The sequence below is a fragment of the Squalius cephalus genome (assembly GCF_949319135.1).
Source record: "Squalius cephalus genome assembly, chromosome: 13".
NCBI lineage: Eukaryota > Metazoa > Chordata > Actinopteri > Cypriniformes > Leuciscidae > Squalius > Squalius cephalus.
Genome location: NC_137134.1, coordinates 8,799,979 through 8,827,007, shown reverse-complemented (window position 1 = coordinate 8,827,007; position 27,029 = coordinate 8,799,979). Strand labels below are relative to the sequence as shown.

General features: G+C 36.2%; 1 protein-coding gene across 1 annotated transcript; it reads right to left on the bottom strand.

Moving 5' to 3' along the window:
- Positions 1–2,970: 2,970 nt before the first annotated feature.
- armh3 (armadillo like helical domain containing 3) lies at positions 2,971–26,798 on the bottom strand. The gene is made up of 26 exons (XM_079889697.1): positions 26,701–26,798; positions 26,146–26,261; positions 25,159–25,215; positions 24,913–25,059; positions 22,037–22,144; positions 21,867–21,959; positions 20,597–20,671; positions 20,419–20,505; positions 20,226–20,282; positions 20,096–20,139; positions 19,782–19,842; positions 19,560–19,606; positions 18,147–18,222; positions 17,925–18,018; positions 11,667–11,768; positions 11,029–11,087; positions 10,883–10,948; positions 10,467–10,536; positions 10,305–10,365; positions 8,865–8,953; positions 8,123–8,205; positions 7,882–8,008; positions 7,715–7,790; positions 5,948–6,026; positions 3,779–3,895; positions 2,971–3,068 (listed from the first exon to the last, which is right to left on the bottom strand). Exons 2-26 carry the CDS (start codon positions 26,245–26,247, stop codon positions 2,976–2,978), a joined length of 2,070 nt encoding a protein of 689 aa, XP_079745823.1. The 5' UTR covers positions 26,248–26,261; positions 26,701–26,798; the 3' UTR covers positions 2,971–2,975.
- Positions 26,799–27,029: the final 231 nt, after the last annotated feature.

Here is a 27,029-nt window from a genome sequence, read left to right as displayed (position 1 = left end):
AAAATTGTCACTTTTTAAGGGTGAGCAAAAATGCTTTTTTTGTGTCTGTCCCTTTAAATGCAAATGAGCTGCTGCTCCCGGCACAGGGGGCGGAGCTACAACAGCTTGTGTCCTGAAAATTTCAAAAACTTTTTTGTTTATGTTTGAATGTATGTAGCTGATGTGGAGTTAACTATCTTTCTAATCATTGATTAGGATATTCTGTCAAGATAATCTATAAATCGTGTTCAGGGGCGGGGTTTATGTAAATTTTAGGGTTGGTGATGTCACTAACCCTGGAGGAATGTCATGGAGTCCCAACCAGCCGTTTGTTGTAGTCCTTAAAAAGCAATTTCTTTAAAATCAAATATCTCCCTTTGCTTTGAACTTTGAGCGTTGTAACTTTGCAGATGTTGTTTATGCTCAAACAGCAACATTACACACTAACTAAAGTTAGAAAAGTGAAATCATAATCAACCACCCCTTTAACAAATTATTTTTAACTGAAGTGAACCTAATCTGAAGCCAAATTGCACCCAGCTAATGCATGATGTATTCAAATGTCACCATAACTTACATTTAAGCAGATAATGTTATCTTTTTATAGCATATGCCCTTTGAAGGAAAAAGTAAAAGCTCTTTTATCTCACTGCCACACACAAATGTCTCCAACTCAGCAGTTACGGGGAATAAATCCTAAATGGAAAGGAGTTTAACTTATTAACTGTTTCTTTTAGAGGTAAAATATAGACAATGAATAATTTTTTTTATTATTTATTAGAAGACTACAATGTGCTCACCGAAACTCAAACCAAGACACTGGCCATCATTGTGTATGTTGTACAAAATGAGATTTAATTAGGAAACAAACACCCATAAATAATACTAATGCAAAGGAAGTCAAATACTCATTTAGAAACCAAGCCCAGGAAGAATTTACAAAGAATTTCGTTGAAACGTGTCTGTTTTATGTAGTTATCCTCCATGGTTTGATTTAAAATCTGACTTAGAACTGGTTTGGATTCTAGAATGTTCTAAATCCAAAGCGACACCGACAGCGAGTTCTCTAAGAACTGGTCTCATACAAACTATCTTTCCAGAAATTATCTTTCCAGTGTGTGAAATTAATACATTTGTTTCTTTTTTTTTTTTTTTGCTCAGTGTTGAAATATAACTCAATATACAGCTGTTTTTAAACTGCAACTTCATATGTTTTCATGATGGCGCACTGAAACTTCTTGCAATACTGGGGAATACTGAGAGAAGAAAATTAAGAGACTGTCAGTCTTTTAAAAAATTAATGCATTCATACTCAAGGGTGGATCTCATTAAAACGGTCACGGGTCACATTTTAAAAAGAATAAGAAAATTATATTTTGCTTAAAAAATGCCCATTTGATTTTTTTCAATATGACAAGTAAATGAGTCTCATTACCATAATAAAGATAAATATGATTTAAATTACAAAGTACAATTTTAAGTTTGCATTATGGGAGTATGTGTTTTTAAATTTAAAAAGGGCAGGATAATTATCATTACTTTATTATGGTACAATGAGAATAAGATTGCCACATTATAATAATATATAAAGGTTATAGGAAAGGTGCTTAAATGTCATGAAAATTAAATCTGTTTTAGGAACATTAAGATTTTCTTGCATTGTGAAATTATGACAATTAAGCAAATTTCACACCCAAATTCTCATTACCATAACAACAACAAAAAAAAATTTAAATTGTAAATATGCATTTATAGTAGTATGAGTTATACTGTATTTATGATGTTTTAAATTTGTTTTAATTAATTATATATATATTTTTTGTATTACTGTATTATGGTAATGAGAATAAGATTCTGCCGAATTACGGTAATGAGAATTCTTTTCTTTTTGCATTACGGTAATGGGAATTCTTTTCTTTTTGCATTACGGTAATGTGAATTCTTTTCTTTTTGCCGTATGGGAATGTGAATTCTTTTCTTTTTACATTACGTAATGGGTATTCTTTTCTTTTTGCATTACGGTAATGGGAATTGTTTTCTTTTTGCATTACGGTAATGGGAATTGTTTTCTTTTTTCATTACGGTAATGGGTATTCTTTTCTTTTTACATTACGTAATGGGTATTCTTTTCTTTTTGCATTACGGTAATGGGAATTGTTTTCTTTTTTCATTACGGTAATGGGTATTCTTTTCTTTTTGCATTACGGTAATGAGAATTGTTTTCTTTTTGCATTACGGTAATGGGAATTCTTTTCTTTTTGCATTACGTAATGAGAATTCTTTTCTTTTTGCATTACGGTAATGGGAATTGTTTTCTTTTTTCATTACAGTAATGGGTATTCTTTTCTTTTTGCATTACGGTAATGAGAATTCTTTTCTTTTTGCATTACGTAATGAGAATTCTTTTCTTTTTGCATTACGGTACTGAGAATTTTGAGAAAATTAGCTTAATTGTCATGAAAATATGTCAGAGTGCAAATCTTAATAAAAATTTTAATGTCATTTTATTAACGCAAATTATAATTTTCTTTCCTTTAAATATATCAATGATGACCCAGACATTTTTTCAGGTTCATGCAAGGTTATTTTGTGTGCATTCACTCGACTGGACACAAAAGCGGTATATAGAAAATGACTAAAATAAGTGGCAAGTCTGTGTGAGCACAATGGTTTGATCGGTTTTATCCTAAGGCAATGAAGAATATGCAGTTTAATCAACTGAAACAACACCAGACCACCAATATAAGGAGAAAAAAAAAGAAGAAAAGAAAAGAAAATACCACACATTGTGCAAAGATGAGCTGATTGCTTTGTTGAGCCAATACAAGTCTGTTCTGAGTGCGACCAAACACACACAGCATCAATAATACAGTCTGGGGATCAAATCCAGTTCTGTCCACTGGAAAATCTGGTGTAACATTGAGAAGCCTCAGATGTAAAGGGTGATAGAAATGTCAGTATGAAGGTCCAAAACACAGGTCAAAAATGCTGTTGATTCAGGATATAGAGGAGAATTCCTTCAGCAGAAGATCCTGACTCATGGTGCTTAGAGACACGTTCTTCCTCACGTTCAGACTGATGGAGCGCACCTAGAAGAAGAGAAAAACAGCATCTGTGCATCAAAACAAATTGATATCCTGTCACCATGAAAAGAAAAGTGTTGAGGCAGGTGTGTGTGTGGTCATAAATTCACTTTACATTAAAATTTAACGCAGCAATGTGTTCCTAAGGGCAAAGTGGGCTCAGTTAAGTAGGAAAAGTGTTCCTAAAATGGACACCAAAATGTTCGGCTTTACAATTCCAGCACTGATAACTTGACACAATGTACACTGTTGAATGTGATATACGGTTTTTACATATGTTGAATGTGATATATTTACATATCATGAATTGACATTTATAATTCGATTAACATCACTATTTCATTACATAGTGGTAAAAATAAATAAATTACTGATTCATAATTTCAATAATATCAATACATTAAATCAGCGAAAAGAACCAGGTTTTTAGACAAGAGATCGAATGTTATGTTTTCAGATCATTTAAACTGTAATCTCCTGGAAAGTTTTCAGTCCAAGGATCCAGTAAGTGAATATTTTCGAACAGTCTGTCTAAAACAGCCCTAATGTAGAGAAAACGGCTGATTTCATCAGAGATGACAGAGAGAATAGTGTATTAGTCTTCAAAGCATGATCTCTCTCTCCTATTCTGTGATTATACAGTGTTGTATACCGTACCAGACAAGTTAACACAACCAAAGCAAGGAAGTAGCTTGCCAAGTGACTCAAAAGCTTACCAGCTCCTTGAAAAAGCCCGCTTCTCTAGGCTGCTCTGAATAACGCTCGAACTGATCCAGACCGTCCTGCAGCTTCAAGGTTAGTGTGTCGTAGTTTGACCGTACCACCTCCAGCACCTACAGGGCAGAGAACGACATAAATTACAGGTTCAACCCAACTTCATCTCTATGCACAGTATCGGTTACCACAATTTCGACTGTCCCCTCAGTATGTAAAAAAACGGTAACACTTTACAATAAGGTTCATTAGTTAACATTAGTTTACTACATTAGTTAGCATGAACTAATAATGAACTGCACTTATACAGCATTTAACATTAGTTAATGCACTGTGAACTAACAATGAACGACTGTATTTTTAACTAACATTAACAAATAATAACACAAACAGTAAGAAAATGATATTGTTAATGGTTAGTTCATGCTAGTCAATACATTAACTAATGAACCTTATTGTAAAGTGTTACCAAAAAAAACAAAAACAGTGCATCGACACAAATCCACTTGGAAGACTATGGAATATTATCTATGTTCTAACAATGGTCAAAAGACATGTGGTTAATGTCTAATAGAACTACAGGAACACACTGGAATGATCACATGACTTCTGATACAGACACGAACCACCACAAATGGCACGCGCTTTCCGTCACACTGTTCTCTAAATATCAGCTGACCAAGCAAGAACTCAATCTGCAAACTTGACAAATTTGCAAAATTTGCATTCATCTTATAAAATGTAACACAAAACATTTGCTTACTTGTAGCTGGTCAAATACAGGACAAAACAACACAAAAAAACCTTTATCTAAAGCTCCTTGACTCTGCATTAAAGCTTGTGTGGTTGTATAATTAATTATGAATTAGAGCTTTAATGCAGTCAAACAGCCCTAGATAAAGTTTTTTATTGTTGTTTTGTCCTGTATTTGACCAGCTACAAGTAAGCATATTTTAGAGTCTCAAAATGTTGAATTTTACATTTAAAATAGTTTTAATTTGTTTACATAAAGCAAATGTTACGAAAATTTGTATGCATTTTATTCCTGTATTTAAAAAATTATTCCTGTATTTATAAAATCATTGAATTAAATGTAATGGTATTTTACACCAATTCTAGCAAACGTTTTATAAAAAATGTAATTATATTATTTTTTTAAATAAAACTTCTGACATTTTATTCTGAAAAAATAGTTTTTTGGTAGATATTAAAAAAGAGTTTTATTGAATTTCCCAAATTTGTATTGAATTTCTCATTATATTCAGAGAGACCCTTTGCAAATGGCACCATGTCCAACAGCTGTCTTAGTCAAAATTAGAGACAAATCAAAGCAGTTTTCTGTGGTAATTGTGGCAAGATACTCTAGCTTTCCCAAACTATAGGCAGTTTGAAGTCACATTGTGAACAGTGATTTTAAAGTGGATTGGTCTGGAATTTGACTGGGACAGGCTGATGGAAAGACACACACCCATGCACTTCAACTAAACGGAGCGAGCCAGAGAGGGTAGATAGAGGTCGTGTGGAAGCATCTGGCACTGCGAGATAAAAGAGACGAGATTTTGGGATTGCGACTGACAGCTGGCATTACCATCTGTAAAACTGACCTCACTTCCAGCACATGGCATCATTACCCAACAGATCAAAGGGTAATTAAGCCACACCTGTGGCCACAAACACCTGTGACGAACAGCTCTTCTATAAGAGGGCTTTCATCCAGACACATATAGAGTTTTAGCCTATTCAGATTCCACACCAATTCTCTCATTTCACAGGATGACTAGATGCCGTGCCACAGCACACAGGCACATAAATAAAGTGTGGATGTATTTAGATACACGAAAAGCTAGTTATTTCATTTCCAACGCCGTCATTTCCAGCACAAATTTAATGAAAATCTAAAATGTGGTATTATTACAAGTCGACAATCTATTATTATTTTAATTTATTGTAATATATTTATTTCACTATTTTTCTCTTTTTAAAGAAGACTCTTATGCTCACCAAAGCTGCATTTATTTGATTAAAAATACAAAAAATAAAAACAGTAATAACTGTTGTCTATGTGAATGTTGTAAAATGTAATTTATTCCTGTGATCAAAGCTGAATTTTCAGCATCATTACTCCAGTTTTGGTATATGAGCATCAATCTGATGTGAATGTATTCAGTTACCTGATCTTCTGAGAGCTGCGAGATGTGGTTCACAGCAGCGTACGACTCAATCTTAGGATTGAAATGGTTAATAATTGCTCTGAAAGTACAAGAACAAAGAAAAACAGGCAAAATGAGATATATTTCATATACTTGAGTATGTGACCTGCACTGAAAAACACCACACTAGCTGTCCTATCACATGTCTGCGTGAGAATAAAAGGTAGGGTTATATGGAAGTTCAAAGGTGTGGTTCTTTCAAATATTCTGCTGTAATGCTTTGCATTATGTATGCTTTAAAAATACAACAACGGTCGACTTCTTTTGTGCGGCACAAACACATGGTGACGTCTCTGAAAGCCCAGAGAACGCTTCCACATTACCTCAGACTCTAAAATCAATAATTTATTCACTACGCCCCAAACCAAACCAAATAATACGAAAACGCACACAATACCAAAGCTCTGAATGTTAGTCATAGACTTAAACTAAAGCAGTCCATGATTTCATCCAGCATCTTTATAACATACTTGTAACTGGTATGCAAATTAATATAAGTAGACTAAATATTCAATAATATCTTTATCCTAAATTTTTCTTTTATAGTCATGTTTATGGCTTTTATAGAAAGTCCTTCAATGTAAAAAAAATGTATAATATTTTTGCAAATTACAAAAAGTAGTATATTTAAAAAAACTATGTTAATTTAAATAAAGAGTGAAATAAATCATCTCAATATTTATTATGAAAACTATTTAAAATGAACCCTATACAGTCTACTGTGTCATATTTGATATGCAACTTCTATGGCCTCTAAATGATCAACACGATCTGTCGTCTGATTTATAGTTTATAGTTTTTAGCGAGTAAAAGGCCTTTTAGTGTAATTGCACAAACGTCCAGGTGGTTCACGTGTCCTTTTGAGGTGAAATCTTTACTGATTTTTATAAAGTAAACGTGAGAATAACTTTCATAATGCTATTAATATTTCAATTACTGGGCTGAAGCAACTTTGCTTCACATAATTAACCGTACATTATTTGTTAGAAAAGTTATGTCAAAATGTGACTATCAAATATGATTATCAGGCTTTTGAGGAATGTTTATTTGTTCATCTCAGTTTAGCAATATCACATAAGCAAGTGTGTCGTTTTTCCCCTGAATATCTGCACGAGCGCAAATGAGATATTGATTTTATACAACAGTTCAATAAACAAAAAGTGTATGCGTTACATTTTAGACATAACAGTCTATAATAATACCAAACAAAGCCAGAGCAGAGTTGTTGTGTGTCTGGATCAACATACATTGGTGTGAATGAATCTGCGGTTTTGAACGAATCGATGAATCAGTGAGCCATTCATAAAGATGCTCTCTTGCTTCATTCCTGAATGAATCAGCCATTTTAATGACTATACCTAAATGTAATTTCAAAAAATGTTACCTTAAAAGTTTATGTGTAATAAATTCTGTCGAATCAAAATATTTCTTTCTAAAGCTATTTTATGTAATGTCAATTCAATGCTTTTCTCATCTAACACAATAATGACTTTAAAAGATCTTTCAGGGGTAATTTTACAATTTCATCATATTGTTTTGTCCATATAAATATCAGCATTTGCTTCAAATCGCATATTTTTGCTCTGTTTGAATAAAGCGGATGTGTTTTTTCTCCTCAAGTATGAGCTTCAAATTCTTACTATAATGAGCCATAAACACCTGATGTACCAAGTATGATAGTTTCAATAAACCTGTCCATTTCAAAAGATGTTAATGTAAGGGTTTTACCTGACGTTGACAAGAGCGTGCGTAACTTTACTAGCGGGCTCCTTCCACTGGCCAGCGTTGGTGGAGACTCTCAGCACTGAAGCGTCATGAAGATCAGGTTAGTGCTTTAGGGATTATGGGAAAAAAGGAGCATGTACACACACAGCAGGACTGGAGTGGAGACTTACCCATGCAGTAGAGGTTATCGAACACCTGATGCATGCGTATAATCTCGTAATAGAGCTCGTCGTAACTGCTGGGGGTGGGCAGAAACGTGTCTCCATATGTGATGAACATATTAAAGAGGTTCACCACCTACAAAAAAGAAAGAACGAGGACGTCAGGAAAGGTGAGAAAACGTAAACGTTCCTAGAGTGTGAAATGTGAACCCCAAGTGTATCTGTACCGCTCATAGTGAGTGTGTTTTACCTGAAGAGCCAGCTGGAAGATATTGTGCTTTGCCAGAAGGATGGTCTCATTAGACAGCAGGAACTTCAGAAGGTTAATGAGAGCTGGAAACACACAAATCAACAGAGCCATCTGAAGCGGTTCGATGACTATTTTTGACCTGTGACCCCACACAGACTGCCAGCACAGATTTAGATGATCATTAACAGACTCATTATAAGGGGTTGCAGAGAAATATTCAAAGAGTTTTTTATTTATTATTCTTATTATAAATAAAAACCATGTAGAAATAAACACATGCAGAAAGCAAAAAATAAATAAATGAACAAAAAAACAATAAAAAACACTAAAAAAAAACAAAAACAAAATAAAAATAAACAAATAAATGAACACAAAACACAATAAAAAACACTAAAAAACAAAAAACAAATAAATAAATGAACAAAAAAGCAATAAAAAACAAAAACAAAAATAAAAAAATAAAAAAATAAATGAACAAAAAACAATAAAAAACACTGTAAAAAAAACAACAACAGAAGCGAAACACAAAACAAAAAATAAACGAAAAAACAAAAAAATAAAACAATGTAAAAAAGAACTAAAAAAAACTAAAAATGTAAACAAAACAAAAGCAAAGAAAAGGCATAACATAAAAATAAAAGAAGAAAAAGCTAAACAAAAAATAAAGAACAGAAAAATAAAATAAAAAAAATAATAATAATTTCAACACTTCTGCCTTTTGTTCGCATAGTAAGGATCATACCTGACCAGAAGTCTCTCCATGTGTAGTGCAGTCTGACTCTGCACTTTTTCTGGTAGCAGATCAGTTTGTGAATTATTTGAATGCAGCGCCTAAAATAAATAAAACAATTCATTCTCACCATATCCACATTAACCTAAGCATTGCAGTATTTAAAACAGCTTATCCTACAGGGCTGCCGAATGCTTGACTCTGACTGGCTGACAAACGGTTTAAGGAGTGCAATTATTTTCCAGTAAACGCACAGCTAACGTAATTCCAGGCGGGTCCATATCGCCAAATGTAATTTCAGAGTTATTTCAAAGGTCCTTACAGCCTACGATTAACCAAAACCCACAAAGACAATGAACACTGGGATAAAAATAAGAAAAAATGTTCATGTTTTTCCAACAAAATTACGTTTCTTTATCTACGCTCTCTTTCTCCAGCTCTCACTCCCATAGAAACGCACACACATACAGAACATATTATATAGAAAAAGGGGTGTGCCGGTTTCAGAAATTGGTGATGATGGTTATGACGTGAGTCAAATGTGACGGTTCGTAACATAACCGTCGTCGGGGGGGGGGGGGGGGGGCGTTGCGACGTTAGTCTGTTATAGGACAACTTAGTTTGAAAAAACGAGCAGACGATTAGCTATTTGATCGCCTAAATTAAAAAAAAAAAAAAAAAAATTTGTGTAGTATTCAATGTTGTTATCGATAGAGATACACGGATCACGGATTTCAAAGCCGCACCCACCCGCTGATTGTTTTGCGGTCTATGGACGATGCAATGCTCTGCTGATGCGAGCCACAAGAAAGCCCTTGTCTGTTCCAGAAAGGATGCAGCAGATATTTAATGCTAATGTATGAGGCCTACGCTGAGTTTCATTCATTTACGATGAGATGCGCTCTAGTTCACAATGCAATGCAAGTGAACGCGGCGCACGGCGCCTCCATGTCACGGTTATTATATTGTCATTTGCTTTTTATTTATTAAATACATGCAATTGGTTGATGAAACATTTATTAAAATTAAGATACAATTTGTACAAAACGAAATTCGCTTTAAAGAAAGGCTTTTAACAATGCAATGGAAGTGAACGCGGCGCGCTGGCGCCTCAATGTCACGGTTATTATATTGTCTAACCTAAAGAAAGGTTTTCTACAAAGCAAAACTTAATGAAGTGGTAAAAATCATGTCTGACGATTTACAAAACAAAACTTGCGTTGGTACTTGGCAAAGAATCAAATACAGTTGGAAACGACGTAGACCATTAATGACACAGACTGTTAACAATTGTTTTTAATTAGTGTTTAAACATTCTCTATGATAAAAAATGTTAGTAAAAAATATTTTAACACGGTTTTGGCGGTTATAGAGATCTAATGGCGGTGTTCAACTCTAACCGTCGGTCTCACGGTTATATACTAACCGTTACACCCCTAAATAGAAACTCACACATAGAGATCCATAGGAAATTCCTTCATCATATGAGTAACAATGAACTCGACCATCAGATCTGCAAAGACAAGGAATACTCATATAAACGTTCACAAAATTACACATATAATCATAAAATCATTCACAAAAGAAATCCCTGGTTCTGAACACTCGACTCACCCAGAACCGCACACACTAAAGGTCGGGAGGGGACGTTCTTATCCGCGGCTTTCTTCCGGTGTCTCATGGGCTGAAACACACGTGATATCAGTAAGAGACCGGTATATTTAAGATTTGACTTCAACCAGTCCAAACAGCATTGACTTTCAATGTATGGCCTTCATTTATTTATTTATTTTTACATTTTTGACTTGGACAAGGTTGATTTCAGTCAAAAGTATAAGAGTTAGACTGCACAGGTGGGCTGTTTTTTCAGCTTTTTAAGTGGATTTACCGCAGCAGTGAGGCTGGGACGTACCATTTAATAATGGATTGGATGTAACATGGGGTCAGGCAGTTGGCTGTTTTGTATGCCAGAAACATCGTTGCTGTATTTGGATTCTGCCATTTACAGACCTGGGAAATGAGACTCTTACCATTCTGTGCAAGTTGACCCTGAAGTTCATGTTATCATCGTGGAGAAAGGCATCGGCATACTGGTCCTATTAAACAGATAGCGAGAGGAAAAGCGGTCAAAGGAGAGAATCGTTTACACACACACACAAAAAATAAAGAAACATACCTCAGCTATACAGGTCAGAATGATGAGGCACAGTCGGGCACTGTTGAGTCTGTGTTCATCTGAGAATATACAGAGAAAAACTATTGTAAGCTGTGCATAATCATGGTCTAAAAATAAGATAAATAAATGGCTCCGTTCCAAAATCTAGTGAGCTCCCTATGTGGGCAGCATTTAAAGGCATTAAGTGCGTTAACTCAGAAGCTGTTCCAAAAAAGTAGATAGTAGGTAGAGTTATGTTGCCTTCTATGACACATTCTTTCGGCCAAATGCAAAACTGCATGTATCCTTTGCAAAGAATGCAATCCCATAATGCATTGCAACAAGCTCCAAAATCAAAAATGGTGGAAGCAGCAAGAAAAATGCTGGTAATAGATATAAGGTAATACATATAATTAATCAAATACCAATTAAAAATGTACTATTTTATCAAAAAGTGTGTGTACTTTTTGTTTTTATGCTTATAAGAGTATCATGTCATTAGCTTAGCAACATGCTAACAACAAACTCCATTGAAATCAATAGTTAGCCGAGTCTACCAGTTCCATTTGAGATTGGACGCTGCCTAGGTAGGCTGTAGGCAGCAAGGAAGCTCACTAGGCTTTTGGAAAACGTTGAGTACAGGAAAAGTGATATCTTGCCTTTGGTGTCCTGCATTATGATGGAGGAATATTTCAGGAACGTTATAAGAAGATTACTTGTCTGCAAGTTCGGGTCCAGAGGAAGCTCAGGATTATTCATCACTGCCAAGAGAGAATGAAAGAATGGTGAATCATTTCTGAGAATGATCATTCGCCCCAATTTGTGCATTTCTACTACACACTAAAAGTATTAATTAAAAAAGTATATAGTATTAATTAGAAAGTCCACATTTTAGAGTATGTAGCAAGACTATAACGATAACAACAAAAAATATATCTGCGAGCAGATATTATCGGGAACAAGCACAAAAGGGACATGCAAGCATAGCTTGGAGATTCAGAATTACACTGTAACAATAATTAAAGACATTTTTAGATTATTTTAGTCAAAATGGCTAAAAAAAAAAAAAAAAAAAATCACAAATACAAATCACATGCAATATGAATAAATTGCATATCATTTTTGACCAGTTGGTGGCGCTAGAGAAATTGAGTTAGAGACTCCAAAATTGCTGTGGTCAATGTTCTGACTCTCCTCTATCATTGTGCCAAATTTCATAACTTTTTACCATACGGTTCCATGGGCTGCCATAGACTTTCAGAGCGGAATAATAATAATAATAAGAAGAACCCTAACTATTACAATAGTAATGATATTAATAACAATATCAGCACAGACACCAGGGTACAACAATCTGTTTATTTGTGTGTGTTGCAGTTTTGTCGTCTGACACTTTAAATGCTTGAGTTATTGTCCTTGGTGTGAATGGTCCTTAACTAAGATAAGGTAGCCTAATTATATAGTGCATTTTTTTAGACCAACCAAGTAATCAGTGCCATCATGATTATAGATAATTGAGCTCTGTTGGCCCATTCAGGCATGAGAATACGCCACAAGCACCATGGGATTTTCAGTCTGCCAGATCTGAGTGGATTTAATATTTCATACAGCTAATGGAAATCAAGTTTTCAAAAGGATGCATTGCGAAAAGCAGCATAAGTGACACGTGATTTAGAGGCAAATGTAAGCGTGGCGTTAGTTTAAGGAAGTGTGGTGCTGCTCTACTATATAACACAGACTGAAGGCACCATTCATAGGGTCAACATTTATTTAAAAAGCTCAAAGCATTTTATTATTCAAACAGACCTTCCTACTGGTTACTGCTATGACCATTTAATAGTGGTTTGTTTTATTATATAACAGCCACTGAAAGTAATATGAAGCAATGCATGCTTTTTCGGATATGACTTTTCATGTATTGTGTAATGAAACTGTTTGTGAATGTAAAGGTCTGCAAAAGTTTCAAAGATCAAAGTGCAGATAAAAGAAGTTATAGACCTTAGTCAGGTTAGACGCCATATTGAAGTTAAAGGAGAACTCCGGTCAATTTTAACATTGAGCTCATTTTTTTTGTCAATTTGGAGTGCTGTCAGTACAGAGAACAACGACAAAAATTGGTGTTGCCTACACCGTGTTATCCTCTTTTTAAAATTTGCACCCTGTTGACTTCAATGGGGCAAGTTTTAAACCTGCTTTTAGCCTCTTTACATCCTTGATGTGTCCTTACAAGTGCACAGGTCATGTGAGTGATTCCTTCAGAGTGAACACGAGTGAATCTGACTGCAGTAGATGTGAAAAATATGTATAAAAATTATGTTATTTAAGCCAGCGCACATACCTGTATTTACATCCTGTTTTCGGTTGAAGTCCAAAGTAGTCGATTGCCGAGTTCACGCGCGTGATCATAGGTAACTAAACCTATGCGCGTGAACTCGACAATCGACTACTTTGGACTTCAACCGAAAACAGGATGTAAACACAGGTATGTGCGCTGGCTTAAATAACATAATTTTTATACATATTTTTCACATCTACTGCAGTCAGATTCACCCGTGTTCACTCTGAAGGAATCACTCACATGACCTGTGCACTTGTAATGACACATAAAGGATGTAAAGAGGCTAAAAGCAGGTTTAAATATTGCCCCATTGAAGTCAACAGGGTGCAAATTTTAAAAAGAGGATAACACGGTGTAGGCAACACCGATTTTTGTCGTTGTTCTCTGTATTGACAGCACTCCAAATTTACCAAAAAATGAGCTCAATGTTAAAATTGACCGGAGTTCTCCTTTAACACAGATGAAAACGAGGCTGTGAGGGATAGATGTATAAAGGTCCTAGATTATGCCATTTTCACAACTCACAACTTTTTAAAACTGTTTTGTGAAGTTTGTCTTCTGAAGACGTTTCATCAGGTGAACAATGGGTATGTTGTTAAAAGTACAATCGACTGAACAAAATTAAATATGGCACTACCCTGACTAAGGTCTATTGTCTCCCAAAACAAAGAACCGACTCTGAACTGCCTGAAACAAGTCGTCAGTAATTACAGTCTTACTTCCTGCATTAACCAGCGTAGCTTTCGTAGCAGAATAGACCAATCACAACAGACTGGGCCATCTGACCAATCAGAGCAGAGTAGACCAATCACAACAGACTGGGCCATCTGACCAATCAGAGCAGAGTAGACCAATCACAACAGACTGGGCCATCTGACCAATCAGAGCAGAGTAGGCCAATCACAACAGACTGAGCCGTCTGACCAATCAGAGCAGAGTCAACCAATCACAACAGACTGAGCCATCTGACCAATCAGAGCAGAGTAGGCCAATCACAACAGACTGGGCCATCTGACCAATCAGAGCAGAGTAGACCAATCACAACAGACTGGGCCGTCTGACCAATCAGAGCAGAGTAGACCAATCACAACAGACTGGGCCATCTGACCAATCAGAGCAGAGTAGACCAATCACAACAGACTGGGCCATCTGACCAATCAGAGCAGAGTAGACCAATCACAACAGACTGGGTCATCTGACCAATCAGAGCAGAGTAGACCAATCACAACAGACTGAGCCGTCTGACCAATCAGAGCAGAGTAGGCCAATCACAACAGACTGGGCCATCTGACCACAGGGTTCATACACATTTTAACCAATACTTTTCCATGACTTTTCCATGACTTTTCGGCACATTTCCATGACTATGTATTCCTGAAAATGTCAGTCGACATTATAAGAATAAAAATTTGTGTTAAAATTTACCCTCAAAATTAATACCGTACATTAGGGGTGCGCAATATTGACAAAAATATGTCTCGATATTTTCAAAATTTTGTTGATAATAATTAGCCTAGATGATATTTTACTGATTGTGTTTTTGTACTGGTATCCTGGCCGGTTTAGGCCTGTTGTTGACAGCAGACTCACGAAGATATTCATATTTTTTATATTCTATGCAGTGGTCAGTTCACAGCAGTGACTGAAATTAACATTTTTATTAAGGGGCAAAATTTGCCACCGTAAACTGATTTCCAGGGGCATTTTCACCTATATATGGACATTTTTTCTAAACGTATTTAGAGGTATGCATCACCTTTTATGTCAAATTCTAACATTCAAATTAAATTATATTAGAATAACACAGTACTAATGTCAAATTAAATCATTAAATTAAAATCCATCCTTGCAGTGCAGAGGTGACACAGAAGCGGCATCAAAACTGGCATTAGCCTATATTTATACTTCATTTACAATTGCATAAATAAAGCTATTCAATATTTAAATGATTTATAATTTTAACTTTTTAATTAAAGGATACTTTAAACATGAAACTAAAACCACCAGTAGGTGGCGGCAAGTCACCGTCTTATTAAGCGAGTTATTGGAGTCATTTATTCAACCGATTCGTTCAAACAGCTGATTCATTCAGAAAAACAAGTGATTGTTCATTGAATCGTTAAAATGATTCGTTCAAAACGCGGATTTCATTAAATAAATAAATAAATCATCGATGTCTGTTGGACTACGACTTTATTATGAAATTCTCGTCGGCGATATAAAGTGAAAATTGACAATATTGTGTCCAAAAAGTAACTCGCAATGTTAACTTTATTGTTAATTTAACTGTTGTATAAAATAAATAGCACATTTGCAATTGTGCAAAGGAAAACGGCACTCTTGCTCATGTGATATTCTAATATAACAACATAATATGATATAAATATAAGACAAAAACTCATTTGGGGACATGACATCTATAACTGCACTGACACATCACGCAGTGAAAGCAAGCATGAGAGACAAACGCGATGTCAGCTCGCACTCGCAGTGCCTCGTACATAGTTAAAACAATGATTACAATATCATCATAGTTCATAGACAATATCGCACACACTCCTAAGAACATATAGAATGAACTCACAATTGAACTGACATTTACTCGTTTTCTTCTCTCCTCTCGCGTGCAGGAGACAGACGTAGGCTAATATTCTGCGTATCGTTTCCATAGACAGTAAAAGAAATGGACACAGCGACCCCATTGGAACTCAATTGAGACAAGTGAAGCCCATTTTTAGCGATTTCTTAGCACTTCCTTTCCTGACGCGCAGACTCAAACCGAGCAAAGCGTTACACGGACCACGTGAGCAACACGTCTGTCTTCTAGTAGCTGTGCCAAGAGAAATCTGAATCATTCCCTTCCGAAACTTGCAGAGACGGAGAGTGTGAGTAGGAATTGTCCATGAGCATGGAGCAGGATCAACTTTTGCTAGGTATTCTGATTAATTATATTGTCATTTTGCCTCTACGTCCCCCCGATTGCCAGCGAGCTTCTCCTCCTGTCCATACGGTAATCTCTCTAATGTGCGACAAAGAGTCGCTTGGTTATGACGCAATCGTTAGCCTATTTTTACAAAAACTGCTTCTACGGGGCCATAACATAAGCTACAAGGTAATGGAGCATTTTATACATTGTCGTGTTTCTTTAGAAATAAAAAATGGACAAATGGAGTCTTCAAACGCCTCAGATGTAAAGTTATTCGCTGTCAAAGTGACGCCAAAATGAATGGAAGTCAATGGGATTGCTAACGCAAGTGAAGTTCCGCTCAAGATGGCGGCACCCGGCCGACTTCAACTTCCGGTCGACTTCCTTCCCGCTTGATCGTTTCACATGCGGCCAGAGCAGCAATCCTCTTTTCAAATTTCTGTCAGCACCGACTTCGCCTCAGCAACATGTGAATCGGAAGTGAACTGAACGTTATGCCGCCCGAAATAAGGACGTTAAGACAACGCGAAATATTTTTTTATTAAACAGTTTTTGTATTAATCCCATATTATGCTGTGTTAAAAAAAAAAAAAAAATCCATGACTTTTCCAAAACTTTCTGGGTCTTTTTATTTTTCCAAAACCTTTCCAGGCCTGGAATTTGCATTTTTCAAATTCCATAACTTTTCCAGGTTTTTTCAAAACGTACGAACCCTGTGACCAATCAGAGCAGAGTAGACCAATCACAACAGACTGGGCCATCTGACCAATCAGAGCAGAGTAGACCAATCACAACAGACTGGGCCATCTGACCAATCAGAGCAGAGTAGACCAATCACAACAGACTGGGTCATCTGACCAATCAGAGCAGAGTAGACCAATCACAACAGACTGGGCCGTCTGACCAATCAGAGCAGAGTTAACCAATAAAGACAGACTGAGCCATCTGACCAATCAGAGCAGAGTAGACCAATCACAACAGACTGGGCCATCTGACCAATCAGAGCAGAGTAGACCAATCACAACAGACTGGGCCATCTGACCAATCAGAGCAGAGTAGACCAATCACAACAGACTGGGCCGTCTGACCAATCAGAGCAGAGTTAACCAATAAAGACAGACTGAGCCATCTGACCAATCAGAGCAGAGTAGACCAATCACAACAGACTGAACCATCTGACCAATCAGAGCAGAGTAGACCAATCACAACAGACTGGGCAGTCTGACCAATCAGAGCAGAGTCAACCAATCACAACAGACTGGGCCGTCTGACCAATCAGAGCAGAGTAGACCAATCACAACAGACTGGGCAGTCTGACCAATCAGAGCAGAGTCAACCAATCACAACAGACTGAGCCATCTGACCAATCAGAGCAGAGTAGACCAATCACAACAGACTGGGAAGTCTGACCAATCAGAGTAGAGTAGACCAATAAAGACAGACTGAGCCATCTGACCAATCAGAGCAGAGTAGACCAATCAGAGCAGACTGGACCATCTGACCAATCAGAGCATAGTAAATCTTAAATCTAATTTGTGTTCATGTTCAATTCAAATATGGTGCATCATGACTACTACTTTCGAGTTCTGCAGAAGAAAGAAGGTCGTTTGGTTTTGACATGAGGGTGAGTAAATGAGATCTCACAGAACTCACTGTCCAGAGAGGGCGGTGTCGTGCCCAGCGGGGTTGTGGGAGAGGCTGGGACCGGAGCAGCGGGGGTTGCTGACATGTCAATCTCTGGATGACTCTGTTGAAAATAATCCACGACCTCTTAATATATAGCATAGGCCTATTAATGTATACATGCAAGTGTAAAATAACGCCAATGCATAAAAGACAGTAATGAACAATACACTGTCACTGAGTAGTGCTGACCTGCGCGAGAACAGTGATGAAGTTTCTGTTGAGATGTACGGCCTCATACAGAGCGAGCAGGATGGCTTCGTTAGTCCTAAAGGACAATAAAGTCATCAGACACGTGGAGCATTTGATGTAATACAAGAAGGGAAAGATTTTTCATCATAACTGCAGCCTTGCTGTGCATAAGAGATTCCTTCAAACACATTAAAGGGGATGTCTAATGCCATTTCATGCATTCCGACTTATTTACACTGTTAAAGAGTTGGATTCACATGCTAAACATGGCCAAAAAAATAAAGACTCTTTGGAGATACAAAGGATGCAAAACTACTCTATAGGTACTGAAGATTAACATGAGATTGGCAGAAACTGTGTGTGTTGTGTCCCATTAAAAAAAATCCTACTGACGCCAAACTTTTGAATGGGGGTGTATTTGAAAAATAATTGCAATTTAGGTACTATTTTCCTTGTGATCACCAGTTAAAGGGATGGTTCGGAGTAATTTCAACCTAGGGTCCTTTGCTCCATGACCTCGAGCCCCCCCCCCCCTCCTCCCCCTCCCCCTCCTCCCCCTCCCCCTCCCCCTTGCTTTTTTCCATTGGTTGAACATTATTAAAGTTAGAGCTTATTTAGAGATATCAGCCGAATGGCTTAGTGCAGGCACTAATGGATCCAAGGATGTATCTCGTAAATTACCCCACTAATAATGCCCAGAATGGTACCAAACTTCTACAGTAGTACAAATAGGTTCTGTACTCATAAAACGAGGCATTGGAAAGTTTGTAAGTACATCAGGAGTTTATTTAAATAGCATTGCCTGACGGCTCATGCTACCGCTAACCCGGACATCGACGTCACTTCAGTGATTTGGGAAAAGCCCGTAAAAGTCCAAGCAGAAAGCGATGCATAAGGATGTAGTGTAACCATGCCCAGTTCCAGGAATGCACTAATATTTTAGTTGGTAACTAAACAATTATTAGTTAACACTACGTTGTCAACACTTCGGAAAAAATAAGGATTTTTTTGGGATATACCAAAAAACTGCCAGGACTTTTACGGGCCAGGACCATCAGGCAAGTGTTATTTATGTACTTACAAACCTGATGTACTTACAAACTTTCCAATGCCTCGTTTTATGAGTACAGAACCTATTTGTACTGTAGTAGTTTGGTACCATTCTGGGCATTATTAGTGGGGTAATTTACGAGATACAGCCTTGGATCCATTAGCGCTGCACTAAGCCATTCGGCTGATATCTCTAAATAAGCTCTAACTTTAATAATGTTCGACCAAGGGGAAAAGGCTTCTGGGGGGGTGTTTGGCTCGAGGTTATGGTGCAAAGGACCCTAGGTTGACATTTTCTCCGAACCATCCCTTTAAAAAGTACTACTTAACTAAATTTTTAAAGGTGCTTTAGTTTTTACTTACTGCACTGACAGCTTCTCGTCTGCGTCAGCGATGAACATACTGCCCACCTGTAGACCAAAGAAGAGTTATAATAAAACTGTAGTTGCAAAGTCACTTTCATTGAATGGGAAAAAATAGCAGCAAGAACATTCTGCAAAATATCTCCTTTAGTGTTCCCCAAAAACAAAGCAAAAGTCAAACGGGTTTGGAAAGACATGAGTAAATGACAGAAAAGGTTTATACCATGCTGGTTAGGGTAGAGAAAAACCCTCCCTGGTTTTCTTCTTCTTTGTCTTTATATTGCCTGTGGATATGGGATAGAATACATGAAATCGTTCATATAAATGTTTCCTAAAAACAAAATAACAGATTGCATTGCATGTTACTTGCTGTAAAAAAAAAGTTGCTGCCTTAAATTGAGTACAATCAACTTAAATTACATTAAACTGACTTGTATCTTGTATAACATAAAAAGTTTACTTATTTTGATGTGTTAAAGCAATGTAAAAAAACACATGTTGCCATAACTTATTGATAATATCATTTTTTACAGTTACCTATTGTAGTCTGTAAGTGCGTGGTGGATGACCATTCCCATGCCCTGTGAAAAGATCGATTACATTAGATCTCTACATTACAAAGACTCAATAACCATCTTGAATTTAAAGAATCTCCCTAATCACTCACATCAAGGGTCGGCTCGTCATCCACTATGGACAGTTTGACGATGTACGGATTCACAGACTACATATAACAGAGGAAACAATGAGTCTCACAGAAATATTACAATCAGTGCTTCAGATATTTAGTGCTAAAACACTTGGGTATTTATTGTGCTTTTACAAATAGTGAATTTTGAAAGTGTCCTGTGTGCATTCACCTCATACTTCCTGTAGTTGACCAGTAGAGCTAAAAGCACCACTGCATCGTAGCCATGCTGAGATCGACTGGAAACGTCAGACAGAATCTGGACACAAAGAGGCGGATGAGATGGAAAACGGTGCACTATTAACACTGAGAAATTACGGCAAACGTAACGCAAGCAATCGCAGATTTACCTGCAGAATGGCCTCAAATATACTGTTGATCATCACATACTCCAGTATGGTGTTCTGACTAATATTATCTGTGACCTGAAAGACAAAAAAACACATAAGATACTTCTAAAAGTAAAGAGTTACTCCGTAAAATGTAACTAATTACATTACTTAGTTACACTGCTAACACATTTCGATTCTTTACTTTAGACATTCTACTGAATATAAGTAACTTATTCTACTAACCCGAATCCTAACCTAAGTCTACTAATGATCTAATGAGAGTTAGAGTCACTAGCCGCGTTTCCATTACCCTTCAAATTACGCAAAATGAAATTGCGAATTGAAAATACGCTCAATGGAAACACGTCAATTTCGCAAACACTCGCATTTATCGCAAAAAAGTTTTTACGCTCGCATGAGGTGGTTTTTCAGGCAATTCGAAAAAGAAATATTTCGCAAAACTGCAATGGAAACAGTTTTTGCACATTTACGGGTCACCTGACGTAGACGACGCGGTGTGTTTGGACAGAATATGAGACAGAGTTCTTTATTAAATTTATAAAAGACGAAAGAATTACAGGAATACTGGATTCTAAACCTCAAATAAATGCCACAATCAAGACCTCGAAGCAGATATGAGGGAGAAACACCCAGAAACACCTCATATGTGCCGCTCTCAAGTATAATAAGGGTCTTTCCTTACCATTAATGCTTGGAAAACACACATACATCTCCTTCGATTAATAATAATGGCTAGTGCAGTGGCTGGGATTAGTACATAAACCTACCAACGCCCGTTGCCATGATTTTTGGAATGACTTTACTTATAGCGAGAGGAAAAAATTAAGTTTTTAGTCGCATAACATCGGTTGATGGAAACGCCGTCATTTCGCAATAGTTTTTTGTCGACATTTAGAAAAATAAAATCGCAAATCTGTAATGGAAACGTGCCTACTGATTATAAAAACCCCACAGTTTCCAGTAATGCACTTACAACTGAAAGCCTTTGGGGAAAGTATAGCAGAGGGGTTCAAAGCAGAAAAAAGGATATTATATCACACTAGTCTCATGTGAACAATGAACATATATAATTTTTGCTATCCTTTTGAAACTTTGTGTATTTTAACACTTATTTTTGGTCCAATGCCTTTCCCCCATTGACTTCCATTGTAAAAGGACCGTTTTGCTTGCTTTTCCCAGCTGAGGTGTGCGTATACATGATTTTCTGTAAGTGAGAGAACGAAAGCGAGCAGGTTTTGTACAAGGAGCATGAATGTGTGGCTCTTACAGTGACCAGACACAGCAGCAGTTTTAGACACAGACTCTTCAGACTCTCTGATCCGTCGCCACACAGCAGACTGTCCAGGCTCTCCATTAGCTCCTGTGTGGACAATCACATCACAACTTAAACTTAAACTCAAAGCTGCAGATCATGTGTGTGTGGGACAAACCACTGACCTTCATCCTGAGCTCTGCTTTGTCAAAGCCCATCAGCATGTTTATGATGTCGAAGCCTGTGGCTGATTTGTTCTTTTGGTGAACTCCTCTAAAGAGCGCACAGAGAGTCTGAAGAAGCGGAGAGAAAGAGGATTCGATTTGTAGTCGTTCTCATTCAGATCTTTAGGTTAAAGGCAACTGTTACATTGTGTCTCGATGATGTGTTCAGTAAGTAAACGAATGCAAGGTGTGTCTCCAAACACAAAAGCTGATTTCACAACTACACAGTTTTATGTTTCCAACAGGTCAAGTTTAAACCTAAAAATCTAAAGAAAAATTTATATTTTGTCGATGTCGTAATGTTTTGAAAAAAGTATCTTATGTTCACCAAGGCTGCATTTATTTAATAAAAATACAGTAAAAACAGTAATATTGTGAAAAGTTATTACAATTTAAAATAACTAAAATGCAATTTATTCCTGTGATCAAAGCTGAATTTTCAGCATCATTACTCTTCAGTGTCACATGATCCTTCAGAAATCTAATATGATGATCAAGAAACATTTATTATTATTATAAATGTTGAAAAAAATTATTTGATCAATAGCATTTCTTTGAAATAGAAATTGTATGCAATATTATAAATGTCTTTACTGTCACTTTTGATTTAATGCATGCTTGATGAATGAAAGTATTTCTTTCAGGAAAATAGAAATCTTACTGACCCCAAACATTTGAACGGTAGTGTATTTTTAGCACCATTAATACGTTTATGATAATTAAGCACACTTAATTATCATTATCATAAATGCAAAATGATGTGTATAGATGTTTATCTTTCGAGTTTGTTAGTTATTCCTATTATTCTCAATGGTGATCCTTATTCGATATTAAATTCTCAATACTATAAATAAAAATCACAAAAGAACAACGTAAAATCAGTACAACAAACACTACCATAATGAATAAGTACCATTTAAATAATATATCATTACGTTTGTAATGAGAATGGCATTTTTAAAATACAGTGTATTGGGGCAAAAAAAACAAAAAACAAGTGACATAAATAATATATATACAAAATATTTAAATGATCCCCAAAATACGCCTCATTTTCTTAATGATACATATATATATATATATATATAGCTCTGGAAAAAATTAAGAGACTACTGCAAAATTATCAGTTTCAGTAAAACTCTGGTTTTACTATTTATAGGTATGTGTTTGGGTAAAATTTACATTTGTGTTTTATTCTATAAACTACTGACAACATTTCTCCCAAATTCCAAATAAAAATATTGTCATTTTTTGCAGAAAAAGAATAATAACCTTGAATAATGGAAAGAAAATAAGTTCATATTCATTTTATGGATGGTCACAAGCCATCAAACAAAGCCGAAAACATGAAAAGCATGAAAGCTGTGATTGAAAATCAGGGTTATTCCACCAAATATTGATTTCTGAACTCTTCCTAAGTTAAAACATTAGTATTGTGTTAATTAAAAATGAATATGAACTTATTTTCTTTCCATTACTCGATATATATATATATATATATATATATATATATATATATATATATATATATATATATATATATATATATATACACACACACACTCACCTAAAGGATTATTAGGAACACCATACTAATACTGTGTTTGACCCCCTTTCGCCTTCAGAACTGCCTTAATTCTACGTGGCATTGATTCAACAAGGTGCTGAAAGCATTCTTTAGAAATGTTGGCCCATATTGATAGGATAGCATCTTGCAGTTGATGGAGATTTGTGGGATGCACATCCAGGGCACGAAGCTCCCGTTCCACCACATCCGAAAGATGCTCTATTGGGTTGAGATCTGGTGACTGTGGGGGCCATTTTAGTACAGTGAACTCATTGTCATGTTCAAGAAACCAATTTGAAATGATTCGAGCTTTGTGACATGGTGCATTATCCTGCTGGAAGTAGCCATCAGAGGATGGGTACATGGTGGTCATAAAGGGATGGACATGGTCAGAAACAATGCTCAGGTAGGCCGTGGCATTTAAACGATGGCCAATTGGCACTAAGGGGCCTAAAGTGTGCCAAGAAAACATCCCCCACACCATTACACCACCACCACCAGCCTGCACAGTGGTAACAAGGCATGATGGATCCATGTTCTCATTCTGTTTACGCCAAATTCTGACTCTACCATCTGAATGTCTCAACAGAAATCGAGACTCATCAGACCAGGCAACATTTTTCCAGTCTTCAACTGTCCAATTTTGGTGAGCTCGTGCAAATTGTAGCCTCTTTTTCCTATTTGTAGTGGAGATGAGTGGTACCCGGTGGGGTCTTCTGCTGTTGTAGCCCATCCGCCTCAAGGTTGTGCGTGTTGTGGCTTCACAAATGCTTTGCTGCATACCTCGGTTGTAACGAGTGGTTATTTCAGTCAAAGTTGCTCTTCTATCAGCTTGAATCAGTCGGCCCATTCTCCTCTGACCTCTAGCATCAACAAGGCATTTTCGCCCACAGGACTGCCGCATACTGGATGTTTTTCCCTTTTCACACCATTCTTTGTAAACCCTAGAAATGGTTGTGCATGAAAATCCCAGTAACTGAGCAGATTGTGAAATACTCAGACCGGCCCGTCTGGCACCAACAACCATGCCACGCTCAAAATTGCTTAAATCACCTTTCTTTCCCATTCTGACATTCAGTTTGGAGTTCAGGAGATTGTCTTGACCAGGACCACACCCCTAAATGCATTGAAGCAACTGCCATGTGATTGGTTGATTAGATAATTGCATTAATGAGAAATTGAACAGGTGTTCCTAATAATCCTTTAGGTGAGTGTATATATATGGGGGGATGAATGATTGAACTCCTTCATTAATGAGCACTGATTTTACCTGGAGTGCATTGACTACTTTGATCTGGTGCTCTTCGCTCAGGGCTTGAACACAGTGATGGAACAAACTGTTGATGTTGTCTTTGACTTTCATGACTTCATCCCCATCCAGAGACTCCAACTTCCCTTCCAGATACTCCAGATTCACCTGGACAAAGCAGATACACACACATCACCCATATCGTCCGCTTATTCATAAAACGGTGTTACATCAGTCTAGAGCAAACACGTCTGTGTGACCAGTGACCTTCATCAGAAAGAGCTCATCCCAGAAACGAGGGTTGTTCTTGGTAGGGTCTTCTTTCTGATGGGAAAGAGCAAAAACTGTGTTTACAACCTACAATATTACATTTGGTAAGAAATGAATCATTTGTAATAATTTCACACTGTTTAAAGGATTTCAAAAGCAGATTTTTTTTTCTAAAACCTTGTAAGTACATGCAAACGCAAGCACTGAAAATAAAATAAAACATGTCTCTTTTTTATAATTTATTGCATTATTTATTTCTATTTCTATTAATTACAGATTTTATTATAAATATATCAAAAGTTTTCTTAGAAAAAGTTATTGTATTTCATAGATTTAATCTATACAATTATTTATTTGATAGATTTGTCCCTCTTCCGTTTCATAGACACTCTTTTTAATTTGATTAATTTCAGATTTCATTAAAAATATATTTTAGAAAAAAAGCTTTCTTGTGTTCAGAAAATGATAAGGATAAATAATCGTAGCATTTAAGATAATAATATAATTCTTGATTAATGGTAAGACTTTCATCTTCCTTTCATAAACAAACTTTTATGTTATTGATAATATTAAAAACAGCATTCTTACAAAAAAACACGGTGTTAAGAAACATAAATAAGCCAACGATCATTTTATTGTACAGGATAAATTATATATTTTAATTTAATATATTTTATGATAAGGATCAATTCTAATTTTTTGACTTTTTTTTCTTAATAATTTTTCTCTTTTCCTTCATAAACACTCTTTTATTTATATTTTAATAATTATATATTATATTAAAAACATAAAAACAGCATTCTTAGAAACAGTTATTAATGTTATAGATTAAATTATAGATTTAATTTAATCGACTGGATTAAATTTAATCGAATTGATTATCGCCAAGACTTTCGTCTTCCCTTCATAGACAGACTTTTGTTTTTCATTCTTTTTTTAGATTGTATTAAAAACATAATTCGGAAGATTCAAATGAAAGCTCACCGCAAATATCTCCTCATACATGAGCACCACCTTCTCCTTCAGCGGCTTCTTAGAGGAGGAGGTTCTCCTCAGAAGTCCTGCTTTCTTCTCAGTCTGAGCCATACTTACAACTGCAACTACACAAACACATCAATATGACAATCAAGCTGTCACAGCAAATATCAAAGATAACACATATCTTCCCTTGAAGTTTGAAACAACTCATGATGTTTTGAAACTGATGCTGTCAGTTTGTTTACATGCATGTTTTGACAGTTTAGCTTTAGCATGTAGCTTCCAGGCATTATAATACTGATTAAAGGGACACGTTTGGCAGTTCAAATACAATCACTTGCAAACAGGCATGCAGTTATTCAAGATGAATATTATTAAATGATAATTCACTATAGTCTCCATATGGGATGGTCATGCTACGAATCAAAGCTAAACTGCTTGACTCCCTTAGCTTGTGTTTATAACACAATACATAAATAACATTCCAGCGGTTAATTTTAGGTGGGGTTTTTAATCGGAATATATTAGTTTAAATAACTAAATTCAATAAAATGTTCATACCCGAGTAAATGAATTACTGTAGCTGTCCCATCACTCTTGAAGCTAACCAGTGATTTCGCTCGGGTGACTTCCGGTGGGAGCCGAAACCCGGCCCATGTGTTGACGTCACGTCCGGGGCTCGCTTACTGAAATGATAAATAGACGCGTTGTAATTTATAATATATACATTATAATTCAAATTAAATGAGTCAATTGATTATTATTGTTAAAAATAAAGGTCAATTATAGGTATCGTGTAATCTGCTAGTCATCATGTCAACGGCTCTTTCGGTCGACAGCTCAGACAGACATCGACATGTAAGTGACAACGATGTTGTAACGTTTTAAAA

Excerpts from the sequence above, each read along its gene's own strand:
- armh3 (XM_079889697.1), bottom strand. The coding sequence starts at position 26,247 with ATGGCTCAGACTGAGAAGAAAGCAGGACTTCTGAGGAGAACCTCCTCC. Across the intron at positions 20,283-20,418 it reads TCAACTACAGGAAGTATGAG|TCTGTGAATCCGTACATCGT; the intron begins GTGAATGCACAC and ends TGTTATATGTAG. Across the intron at positions 8,009-8,122 it reads TCTTCCAGCTGGCTCTTCAG|GTGGTGAACCTCTTTAATAT; the intron begins GTAAAACACACT and ends TCTTTTTTGTAG.